We start from the raw sequence: 13,576 nt of genomic DNA on the forward strand, positions 1-13,576 counted from the left end.
AAGTTGGCGACTGTGACTTTGGCAGGGCGTTCCTCGCTGTCTTATTCCTATTTCCGTCTCTGTCACTGTTATATCAAAAACAGCATAAAAGCCTGAATATAAACTTGAAAAAGTGGCAATACTTAGTTTAAAGAAGGGTTTATTGATGTCATGCTGTCTTTCACACTGGCTTTTTTTTTTTTGTGTGTTTTAGTGGCACCGCGCTGTTTGTCTTTCACACCTGAATGCATCGTGTCCAGAAAAGCTCACAAGCACTCTTGTCAGCTCTTATCTGCTGTGTGCCCAAGTGATTGCTGTAATCTTTCTCATTCTGCCTCAGCTGAATGAGAAATGGGTGGGCGGTGGCATTGATCCATGGCTGCATCTTTTTTTTTTCCTCAGGCAGGAGTGCACTGTGTTATAATGTCACTCTTATCAATGGGGTGACCACTAACACATCTAGAGTCCACTTAAAGTCATTAAAAAAAGGAAATCTAGATCAAGGACGTCAAATGTTAAAGAAATTCTAAGCAGTCGTTGAACACACAGCTCTCTACGAGGAGGAGGGTTTGGGTTGTTGATCAAATTTGGAAAGCTCAAAAGTAAAACAGACCATTGTAGCAATGGCAAAACAGGTTTTTGGTGTGTTTTGGAAGCCTCACCTGACAACGATTGGCTCACACAAAAAGCCTTTTCAGTTGACCCTGAGGTTGAATTTAAAAAATGACACCTCCATGTATAGAAAACACCTTGATCAGGGTAAACTGACTGATTGCTTTATTCATTGTATTCACCATTTATTCAAAACACCAAATATTTATTTTGAGCTTTCTAACCATCTTTCTCAGAACAACCTTCTTGAAGTGGTCATCTTATTAGTTTAGTTGGCCACAATGCACAGAAAACATGACTCTATGTTTCAGTGCGTTCAATGCATGTGCATTTACAGTTTGATCATAGTGGGATGAACAGGTATTGAAGTAAGCAGCTCACTTTATCCAATCCAAACAAAACAATCTGACGTTGAATCATTTGCTGATCCTGTAGATCTTGTTCACTCTTGTTCAGTATAATCTAAAAACAGTCTCCTCTTGCCTCTGCCCTGAAAAATGTAAACAAAGGTGCTTTCTATCTGCATGCCATAGCTGCTTTGTGCAGCACAGACCTGTTAGCATCATGGTTTGTTTTTGTAAGGCACAGAGGCATTGCTTTTTTATTTTAAACAATGATGTTTAAGGAGTTTAACATCTGGGTTCAACGTCAAGATAACTTTTAAACTTTTAAGGTGGTTTAAAGTCTCATTTTTTTGGCCAAAATGTAATCAAATTAGAATGAATTATAATAATCAATCCCACACCAGACCCACAGTAATTAATAGAAGTGTTTTAAACCTTGGTTTCCAAAACGTAATGTTTCAGCAAAAAAAAAGTGACACTTGTGCCAGATACAAAACTCTCCCTTCCATGTCAACAAAGAAATCAGACAAAACAATACTTCATGATGTATAACTTCAGAACAATCGTCATATAGTCATTTTTTTTCTCTGGTTATTCGTTGTGGTTTGAATCCACAATAAATACTTAGAAAAAAAATGGCATGGCTGCTACTGTAATACAGCATTCACAGTGATGAATGTTTGTGTAACATGCTTCCCCGTTGCCCCTCACTTTGGTAACAAACCAGCAGGCTCAGTCTGCAGATTCTCAGCCCTCGAAGTGAACAGACATCCATCTCAGTGGACAGCTGCTGCCCAGTCTGCACGCTCTGATCGAGTGAAAAAGAGAAAACAGGCTCTCCTTCTCCTTCTCTCTGAGCCACAAAGGAGAGAATAGCAAAAACAGAATTAAATGGCCACTGTTTCATCTTTTACATGAGCTTAATCTGAAGTTATTCAAGGGAATTTCTTAAAGTTCTACTTACTATGGCGTTGTCATGGAAACCCTCTGTGACTGTCGTAGTAGAGAAGCTTTCCATGGATGCACAGGTTGTCTGTATTTGCTTTCTAAATTAATGTACAGTTCATAAAAAGGATGCTGTTGGTAGTAGCATTGAGAAATGGAAATTAACTAACATTGCACAGGAGTCTGGAAGTCTCACCCCCTTCCTCCCGTGGATCAGAGGATTTTTTGGTTCATTGCCATCTCCCAGCTGTCAGAGGTCATGTTTCAAAGAATGAATAAATGTCCATGAGGTAGCAGGAATGCTCCCTGGTTCCAAATTGTCAGCACTGAAAAGTAAAACGTGAGTGAAGGGAGCATTCCCAATTAGGAAGGGTAAAGGATATCTGATTTGAAATGAAAGCGTTATAGTGGCCTTCCCTTAATAGGATTTTTCGCTGGGCTTATTCAAAATGGCATGGACTCATCTATAACATTCTTAACAATCTTATACAAAACTTCTGCAATTACACAGAATATTTTGAAGCTCATTATGTGTGCTTTTGTTTACTATATGTTTCAATAGTTAGAAAATTACGCTACGCTATCACATATCCCTATTGGACAGACTGATGGGCAACAAGAGTCAGGACAAGGGATGTTAAGTTAGTCCCACAACACCTGGGGGTTGGGGGGGAGGCTTTCCAAGGATTGCTGAGCTAAAAGATTGGGAGAGAAGTTTGGACATCCAGGGCAAGCTCAGGCTAGAGCTGCTTCTCCTTTGTTTCGAAAGAAGAGTTGACATTAAGTTTAGGATTTGGTTGACCTGGGCACCTCCCTGTAAAGATTAACTAGGCAAGTTAAACCGGGGAAACTAGACCTAGACTTTACCGGAAGGATTATTTAACTAATGTGGCCTGGGGAGTGCCTCATGATCCCTCAACAGGCATTTGAAAACCTTACGGTGGAGAGGGACTTCTAGAATAACCTTGCTCAGAACCCTGTCACTAAGTCCAGACGCCAGATCAGCAGAGAGAAAGGATGAATGACTAAAAACGGTGAAAAGCTGTGGTGTCATCTTGTCACTGAGTATTTGAGTCAACAAACTAAAGTACAAAGAACGTTGCTTCTAAGACACCAAAACGGCATTATATTTCAGCCACTGTATCCCGGCTGTCAAAGTGCACGTCTGGTCTCAAATTCTGTCTTTTGTCAGCGAAACTAGAAATGAATTTTCATTAGAGGAGGCCACTCTTTGTGAACCTTCTGAGAAAAACCATTCATGCCCGAGCAATAATGGTAGGTGTTCTGTGAAAAAAAAGAAAAGAAACTAAAACAGAAAATGTATAAAAAGCTGTGAAGATTTTTTGCTTTGAAATCCTCCTCCATCATGTAGAAATGGGTGTTTGTGTGTGTATTTGTGTGTGTGTGTGTGTGCGCTATTCGTTGTCAGCATTTTTCTCAGATCATGGCCTCAATTATGCTCTGCTTCTCTTGCCTCACCGCAGACTCAGCAGAAAAAAGGCTTCTTTAGTCTAAATTATGCTCAAGCACCATATAAGTGCTGCTTGATATGTGTAAATCTCAGCACAGTTTAAAACACACACTGTAACTGCACTTTAAATGAATCATTGACCTTGTCACCAAGCTTTATCATATCCTTCTGGTAAAATACGTAAAATACATATATTTTAATTTTCCTTTTTTTTTTTTTTTTGGCAACTATGTACCAGGAGCATTTTTATGACACCTCACACCCTGACACTCACCAATGTGGCGGATTTGTGTCTGCTTATCAGCGGCTCCAGTTCAGCCTTGTCACTGTCAGACCAGTCAAATGTGAATGTGTCATTAAGCCACACTCTGCTGGCACACACTGCTCATCATGACATTTAAGTCACCACACAGAGCTCCATTAGCCGCGGGCAATGACAGGCTGCATATTCTGACTATTTCTGTCACTACATTGTGTGTATATTGAGACCTTTATGTCTATTCGTGGCAAAAGAGAGACATTTAGTGCTTTACCGGTCCTTTAGGTTCTGCTACTCAACTTTGCTGAACAACACAATGAAAACCTGTGTTCTGAATCATTAGTCAGATCAGATTTATCTCGTGATGAAAGATTCTAACCTAGCTTATTACCTTCCACAGAAGGTTTCTGAATTCCCCCTTAACAAACACAGCATGTTGACTGCACACCCCATGTATCACTTTGTTATTTTTAAATGATATGTACAGAAGAGATTAGCTTTGGGCGGTTGTCATAACAACTGCTTATCTGCACTCTTCTGTTGAGTTTATACCCTGTTCTTGAAAGGCGTTTTTGTGACTCCAGTTAGTAATCTTTTAAAAGCATTCCCTGAAGGCAGAGTGACGGACCCATTTTATTTTCAACTACTTTGTGTGTGTGCCATGTGTTTAGAAAAACATCAGAGAAAATATGAACGCATTTCCTGTTGATTGTTGAGCAATAAAGTGGATTTAGTGTTTTTTCCCCCCAGTAACAAATAGTTCTTATTTCCTTTGTTTCATTTGATTGTTGACTGGCATTTCTAGTAGGGCCAGACCGGTATGGAATTTTACCATATCGATACCGATATCGATATTAGGGAGAAAAAACATCCGATACCGATATATCGGCCGATATCTTTCTTAGATCTATCTTCAATTTGAGGGATAGATAAACACATTTATTGTGTTGATCCCTCAAATGCAGTTATCAAACACAACTGGAAAGTAACTGTGCATGTACGTGCATCACCGCTAGATTCTCTGGAGAGTGATAATGCTCCATATATCCATCCATATAACGCCCTCTGCTGGTGACAGAGAACTGCTAGTTTAATACAACAATACTCAAATTAAATGCTATTTGACTGGGTGAATAAATCTACAAATATTAGAGCAAATCTGCGATAAAATGTGCAGATACTGATAGTCACTTGATATGCTAATATCAGCCGATATTATCGGTTGGCGGCTTAATCGGTCGAGCTGTAAATTATAGGTCTATTACACTGTGTAGGTGATTCCTCTGTAAGTAAAATAAACAACTCACTGCACCACTTTATGTGTGTGTTTTACTGCTGACTGCAAAACAAATTGCCCTCTTGCAGGGATAATAAAGACAACCTTGAACCTTGAACCTTGAACTGTTTGTGCCATGTGATGCTCTACGTGCCCTGTGGACTTGCTGTAATCTTTGTGCATGATAGGGCTTGCTGTTATCGTTTCTCATCACAGGGTAAAGACGTGCCAGCTCAGGAGGTTTAGACCCAGATGAAATACATGCTGTATCTTGTCTGAAACCACACAGATTTTCACTTTTGATGAAGAGATTGGTCCCTTTCCTTTTGGATTTAGATATCGTTTGATCTTGTTGAAGTCATATTATCTGAGTGCAACTTATATTTGAAATGAATAAACGCTGCTTCTTAGTAGTGAGTTTCTTTGACGGGAGTTAAGCTGTCTCTGTTTCCTGTGTAATTCATCTGTGATCTTATTTCTAGCTTTCTGCAGTTAAAAAACTATAATGACAAGCAGCAAGGCACAACATATAAGAATATTCAAATACTGCTGTAAATCCTCAACTAAAGCTGACATTGAAGTAGATACCCATATGTAGTTTATAGTTTCTACTCTGATACTGAGTAAGTCCCTCTGACGTTTAAACCAGCTTGTCTGTTTACCCCACTCTGAATATTTCTGTGTCTGTAACTGCTAAGGCATTAGATGCAGATGACAGCAATTCCAGCTTACCTGTGATTATTGTGACTGTATATAAACTGCTCTTCTTCAGACAAATCAGGAATAAATGACGTAGAAATCCACATTCGCCACCTCAGACATCTTTAAAATAATCAGTAAAATACTGTGCTGTGCTGATTTTTCAGCAGCTTCTCTGCTAACATTAACTTTCTTAGACAGGAGCACCTTTTTTATGTAGATCTTTAAAATACAAAACATACATCGTTTACTGATGGTTTTACATGATTTGATAAACAAAGTCGATCTCTTCACTTCAGCTCTTGCAACCAAGAGTGCAAAAAATGCATGATGTTAACATGGATTACTGTCTAAATGAAATCAATCAATCACTTTACAGTTGGTTGTATGCTAACTCTGCATGGGCAGGTTTTTCTGAGCAGGTGTGGTAAGTCCCAACCTTAATCTCAGACTGAACTTACTCACCACCACTTTGTTGTTTTGCCTTGCATGCTACCCTGCTGTTTCCACTGAACCTTATTGGAAGGCCTTGCAGACAGTACCATTATAACACTAATATCATGACTTAGGGTGCTTTCACACTTGAACAATTTAGAGAAGTTGTTCGGAAACAGGGGACAATTCCTCCAAGGCCCAGTTTGTTTGAACATATGTGAAAACAGCAATCGCACTCTGATGCAAGACAAAAAAAGTAAGCAGAGATCACTTAGAAGAGGTGGTCTTGGCTTGTGCCCAATGAAACCCTGGTGTGTTTTTCGATTGCAATGAGAACACAATCAACACAACAACCTGAACAAATAGCTTGACTGGTTGACTCATCGCCCTCCAGTAGCCGTAGTAGTGATAGAAGTAGTTGTCTAGTATGTGCAGTAAATCATATGTCTACGATGCAATTTTGATTACAGCTGATAATCAGCATAGAAATAGTAATAAGTTAACAATACTCAATATCTCACTGTTACTTCACTTCCAATGCAATGTCATGAAACCAATATCAAACAGCGCCTTGACAATTGTGTACCTGTCCATTCTCCTGTCACTAAAAAGTCTACTGCCAATCTCAGGCTCTACAGAGAAAAAAAAAGAAAGAGAGAAAATAAGTGATCTTGATTATTTTATTTCTCCTGTAAATATTTTCCCCATCCCTGGTCTCGGTCGTACTTACCCTGTCATTTTATAGGACAAAGTAATGGGTTTAAACTGCAGCTTTACTGGCTGGCGGAGTCATACATCTGTTAAGCAGTCATTTTAGTGTAAAGGCTAATGCTAGGGAATCACTGTGTGCTGCAATGATTTTTAAGTTGCTATCAAAGTGAAGACTGGTCAGTGTCTCTGTGATCTCTGCAGAGCTGAAATGTAGGATGAAATGTACGTTGTCATCTGTGAGTCCTATAATAAATTGGTTTCCTGCTGTGTTTCATAGTGTGGGTGGGCTCATGCATCATAATTCAACCCATCAATTGATATTTTAGAGAATAAAACAAGACGATACGATATGATACGTTCATTACGACACATTATGATATGATTTCCCCTTGGGGAAATTTGTCTTGCTCTGCACCCAATCAGCTGCCTCCACAGTCATTAATTCAGTAAAACAACAAAAACAAACAACAATCCACATCTAAACAGAGAAACAAGTGCCAATTAAAAACGAGATTGCACATTGCCCATTCCGCACAAGATTGCATAATAACACAGCATACATGGGAGGAAAGATAAAAAAACACTATGCTGCTACAAAGCCTCAGCTTTAAAAAAAAATCATTGAAATTCATTATTTTTCAACAAAAAGTGCACCATTGTAATGACTTTCAGCTTTTTCTGACCTTAGGAACTATTTTATAGTTCGAGGATCTGTTGGAACCCTCCCTCTCTTTTAGAGGTTCCACACCACACTACAGGAACTATGAACTATTTTAGTTCCTAGAACCCCATTTAGAGGAACCTTTTTAGTTCCTGCTTCAGAGTAGGTACCATGCTGGTACGAAGGCAGACAGAAAAAAAGTCCCCATGTTGTGAAGTTCTCAGGGAACTCCCTTGTGGATAGTTCCTCTTCAAAAAGTCCCCAGAACTGTTTGGTCAAAAAAAACCCTTATGTTTGTTTTGTTTAGACCCTGGTTAACTACAGTAAGTTGGACACCAAGCACAATGATAAAGGATCTAGCTCCATCATAAACTCTACTAAACATTTTCCCGATGGAAACAAGTTCAGATAGAAATAGCTTATTATGCTCAGTATTCCACCAAACAAAGCATCAAAAACACTGTGCCACTGGCACAAAACACAATCTAAAGTGAATATAATGTGTATGGTAGTGTTTATTGGAAGGTTGATATGTGAAGTTACAAGGGTTATTTTTGTGCTTGTCAGTGATAGTGAAATGTTGGATTGAAAAATGGAAAATAAATCCAAAAGATGACTCGCTATTTCTTTCAACAAACCACAAATTTGTAGTCATGGCAGTTCGATATCAGGAATATGTCAAATCTGTCTCTACTTGCATACAGGCACAGGACAAGACAGGTACTGACTGCAGAAAAAATAAGATCTTCCTCATACCTGAGATCTTGTAAATCCAAATGTGTGTCCATATTTCAATGAAATTGCCCATTGGGAGCTGAACAGTATGCAAACTGTTCTACTTTTCTATGCTTTTGGTGAGAGAAACCAAAGCTTTCTTTATGCCTGCTTTCACTTTATTGGAAAGAATTGTTGCAAAGCTGTAATGATTTTTCGGTTTTAATGATGGACTCAGCTAATTAAAATGTATGTGAATCTTTGTTTTGCTTTAATGACATTAAATGAAAGTATGGACCAATAATTCTGTTTGATTTGTTGTTGGTGGATTGTTTAGCTTCCCATTAGAGTAAGCTTTTTTTCATTGTTTCTCACAGATGGCAGCATTTCCACTCTTTCTCATTTGCATAGAGTTGGATCAAAGTACGTGAATGCCTAATGACAACACCTTGTTACTAAACATTTGATGTAAAATTATGGACTTTGGAAAACATTTTTATTCAAAATGTTATGCAAAATAAATTGAGAGGATCTGGGAAACATGGCTGGTTTAACACTTTCTCTCCATTGCAGGGAGCAGGACTCAGTCCCCTGCAGCACTGCCTCTGGCTTGGCGCATTAATAAACCTATTTGGCAGTGCATGTTGAAACTGGATAAGGACCATGTACTAGTCTCTGCTCATGGTCTTCTGTGCTGCTCTCTGGGCTGTAATACCGTTTTTTATGCTAATGCATAATTTAATTCCATTCCTCAGCAAGCGAGGACAACTGTCTGAAATAACAGCGTAATATAATTCATTAATACAGAGGAGATCTGGTTAACATAAAACACATTAAAGCCCAATCACAGTTTTTCCTGCTTTCAAGAGAATAATCATATCCAACCTGACACTCTTCTTTGTGTCTATGGTGTCATTTTCCAACGACCACTTATCAAAATTGCATTATTCAAATGACATGCAGAAATTCTTTGAAAGCTCTCACGACAATGTTCAGTTCCTCTTCATCTTATCTCCCGTGATTTCCTTTCTTCTAGTCTCGGGAGCCTCTGGCGCTGTGTGACCTGAAAGCAGAAGTCTCCCCCAGGATCTCAGCCGAGGACTTAATCGACCTCTGTGATCTGTCTTTGTCCGGGCCCACGAAGAGGACCAAAATCGGCAAGCCCAAAATCATAGCTGTGGACATCCGCAGTCTAGAGGAGTATCCTTACTACATCTTTTAACATGTAAAATATACCTTCCATTTCAACAGTTCTTCTTATAACGATGATATTTCATTATTCTAATATGTTGTTTAAACTTTCCCTGCCAAGACTCGCCAGGAAATGGTACAAATAGACCTGAGCTTGTTTGGACAAGCTTGGATTGAGTCCAACAAAGAAAAACAACAAATGCTCTGCTGAGATTTTTGATCGCATTACTAAAATATGTGTTATTGGCAGGCACAGATAAGATTGCTTTCAGAAGCTTTTACTCCAGTAAAGACGCTCCAACATGCAGCTTTTGTGTTACATAAGCTTTGTAAACATTCTGTTTAACACTTCCTCCCAACCCATAGTGGATATGTGAAAGACATGAACTCTTAAGCAAGCTGTGGGTAAAGGAGCACTTCAGAAGAACTACTTGCACAATAGTATGAGCAAAAGTATTTACTCACGGGTAGCCATGGGTACAACATGGCTGCGGTTTTTGAAAGTATACTGTGAGAACCATCACATTTAAAGAAACATACTTAAAGAGTACAGCACGTAAGAAGATGAAACAGTTTAACTTTGGGTTTTGGAGTGGAGGTCAGTATAATAAATATCCAGGGACAAAATGAACATTGGATACACCTTATATGTGTCCTTTGTGTGTCCAACCTCTCAAACAATAATCCACTTTATTATAACTTTCAGAAATACTGCTTCACCTCTCTTCTTTGTCTCTGCTCATTCTCCCAAATAAAGCAGAGTGTTTATTGTAAGGTCCAAGTCATTAGATGCATGCCAGGTCTCTGTTAAATCTGTGACTCGTGCATCTCTGAAAGAACGCAGTTAATTTTTACATAAATGGCTCTAAAATCTGTCTGACATTTTAAACCAATCTTTTTATTGGTGATAATGACAAATGCTTTCATTTATGATTTGCTCATCTGCACAAGGTCAACGATTCATGAAAGCACATAGCATTTGTTTTTTTGCACATGTGGTTAGAGTGTGAAAAGACCTCGGTGGCAAGGAGAGACACTGTATTGTTTTAGTTTGGGGATTAGAGTCGATGCTTTCAAACAGCCTCTGACACTGATATTTTTATTACACCTGGCTAACAAACACAAACACAAACACACTCCGCTGCTTTGAGTTTTTTCTCTCCTGTTTCAATCAAGGCCCATCAGTAAACCAAACCGTTTCTTGTAGGATCCGAGTCAAAATCCTTAAGTGTATGCCTTTTATTATTTTTAACAAAACAGAACCTTTTTGGCCCAGTTATGTCAAGACTTCAATATTTATACCCTGTCTGTGAAATCCTCTTTGAATCACTGATAAATATACATGTATCAAATAATTCATGAGAAAGAATGACACAAGTTAAAAAGGGTCATGAAACACAGAATCAAAAATTGTACACAGTTGCAGTCTGAATACAGGACAACCTTTGTCATTATCTCTCTGTGCCTCTAATCTCTTGCTTACCTCTTGACCAATGTTTTGCAAAGGTTTGAAATCGAACTTAAAGCCACGAGAGCAAAAACCGCACAGTTCCCATCGAATGCAAGTAGTGGCAGATTCGGGGTGGATGATCTGCTTCAGTTATCTGCTGCCAGATTTGGCATCACTCAGTAAGGCCCTACTTATCCTCCCAGGCGGCCCCTCCACGCAGAGCAGTCTGAGATTTGGATGGTAAAGAAGTTTAGCCTGTAAAACCAAAATGCATGCTTTTTACTTTTTTGACTACCCCTTAGTTTTCTCTTGAGCTTGTTCATTGTTGCTGCTGTTTTTACCCCTCAGAGAATTCTGTAATCTTGTCATTGTTTAAACTGTCTGCGTATGTAACACTACATTATTTTGCAGCTGTATACTCAGAGATCTCTCTAATCAAAAGAACAATTTAAAAAGTTGTGGGACAAGATGAGATTCTAAATCATCTGACTTTAAAGCTGTTTTTCCTTAACTTAAGAAAAGTTAAAGTGGGAGTTTCAGGACAGTAATAGCACACATTCAGTTGGTGGAGAAAGAGCAGCTCTCTTATATAAACCAATTCTCTTGTAAGCCCCTTAGATTGAAAATTTAAGATTATAATGCTTGGTGCATTTAAAGGCCTCTTCATGCACCTTTTTAGCACTCTGCACGGAATCACAATTATGCTCAAGAATCTATTTCTCTTTTGCAGTTTTTTAAAGTAAGGACCAGGGCATATAGTGTTCCAAAAACATTGCCTTTACAAGAGGTCCTGAAGCAGTGAGCCTCAACCCCTCAGGTCGTTAGTGGAATGAGAACGATAATAAGAAGGGTTAAAGAGCCATTAATCAATAAGGATTAGTGATTATAGTGGGGAATTCCTTCCTGGACTGGAGCCTCCTGATAGACAGAGGCTCCTCAGGCAAACTCTCATGCACGAAAGGGATTTGACCACTTTCACAGGATTTGGCAACCTTTGTTCACCTTTATTATGATCCCAGGCAAAGCTGTGTTGTGGGTGTCTGCGGTCACGAAAGTGGATTAGATTAAGACCTTTGTGAAATAATCAGGCCAATCTAGATTTAGCTGTGAAGGTATTCAGCGATTCATCTCGGTCGTGAAACAACTGGCATGTGCCTCTCGTAGTTCATCGGCGGATTCTACTCCAATGGGATTGAGGGCTATACACTGGATTATGTAATATACTGACTCTAAATGTTCTTGTGGCACTCGATGTGATTTAGTGAACACTGTGATTTTACAGAGAAGGAGCTGAGCACCACTTATCGTAAAGTATGAAGCCATAATGGCAATAGTTACACTCGAAGGAACAGGACAATCTCCTTTTCGCCAGAGCTATCTTTCAATTATATAACACTGTCCCTGTGCTGATACTTTCCCTCACCAAGGCTTTTTTTACTCCCTTTCCTTTTCTCCTTTTCTTTTCTCTTGATTTCTTTTTCATTATGTACCCTTTATCTTTTTCTTTATTCTCCTTTCCTCACGACTGCTTTAACAGCCAGTTTTTCCCTGCTTTCTCAAAGCTCGCCTTACGTACTGTTTGAATTAGGACTCGGTTTGATAAGCTGTATAATACGCTCTCTAATAACGGTATCATTGTGCAGGCTTGATATAGTTTCCTCCCGTCTGTTGCATATCTGTCATTCCAGGATATATTTGGTTCCTATGAATTTTCGAGGTATAGCTCAATTTAAAAAAAAAAAAAAGGTTCCATGTCATTATTTCACCCCGGTCCCAGTCAGTGAAAGCTCTGCTCCTTAACCCCCGCTGTCCCTAGCTTCAGCAGAGGCCATATATCCGGCAGCATCAACATCCCCTTCAGCTCAGCGTTCGGCGCTGACAGCGAGCTGCTGCAGTGTCCTGCGACAGGAACCCTCCAGAACTACAGAGGACGAGTCATCGTGGTCATTAGTCACGTCATGAAGAGTGCTGCTGTGGTGAGAGGGCACACACACTCACACAAAACATACACACACACCTGTGTGCAGCACAGCCATACACACACAGTATTTAATCACTGAATGTTTTTACTCTGATATATATATATATATATATATATATATATATATATATATATATATACATACCAAAGATTTGCATTGTATTGGTTTCTATTGAGATATTACAAGCTCTTCGTTGTGTTGTCAAGGTCAGTGCTTTTTCTGTGAGACAATGTAATCAGCTTTAATGATATCTCTGGCAGGCGTAAAGTGGTACCATTATTGTTTGAATGTGCCTTGGATATTGAGTTTGAGTTATGTATTCAAGTTATTTATCATCATTGACAGAAAAGAGAGGGGGGGCAGTAGTTAAAGCAGATTTAGATAAACAAGGGTAACATTATACTTCCTGGTGTTGTGAAAGTGCCCCATGCTGCTTCTTAATCCATAAGCTCCCTCCCTGTTTATTGATGCATTTTTAAACCAAGCAAGCACCACTGCTCCATGTGGGCGGGTTTGACTCAGACGGAATTATCAAACTGTTTCCTGCATAGTCACTATTTAATGATAAATACAGATTAAAAGACAGTATATACTAACTTTTTTCCTCCCGCTTTTATTCCAGCATCACCTCGTGGTTGAAGTGTTCTCAGTAAAATACCTCAACACATCTGGGTGTGTAAAGTGCCAACAGGGTATCCCGTGCACTGTGTAAACACGTTCTCAGGTGCGCTCCGTTAGGGGAACATTTTATAAACATTTTTTCAATTATTTGAATTCATTATATAGAATCATCCTCTACAAATTAATAAGTGCTATGTCATGGTTATGATCAACTACCTGCAAAACT

The 13,576-nt window shown here is 39.1% G+C and overlaps 1 protein-coding gene across 2 annotated transcripts in view; it reads left to right on the top strand.

Annotated features, from left to right (window-relative positions):
* tbck (TBC1 domain containing kinase) overlaps positions 1 to 13,576 on the top strand; it is a 44,905-nt gene that overhangs the window by 25,046 nt on the left and 6,283 nt on the right. For both annotated transcript variants that reach the window (XM_020628917.3, XM_020628916.3), the window contains exons 24-25: positions 9,143 to 9,306; positions 12,564 to 12,723. In XM_020628917.3, the coding sequence (XP_020484573.3) occupies positions 9,143 to 9,306; positions 12,564 to 12,723 (324 nt within the window). The remainder of the gene's footprint in view (positions 1 to 9,142; positions 9,307 to 12,563; positions 12,724 to 13,576) is intronic.

This window comes from Labrus bergylta, chromosome 1, assembly GCF_963930695.1.
Source record: "Labrus bergylta chromosome 1, fLabBer1.1, whole genome shotgun sequence".
NCBI classification, from domain to species: Eukaryota; Metazoa; Chordata; class Actinopteri; order Labriformes; family Labridae; genus Labrus; species Labrus bergylta.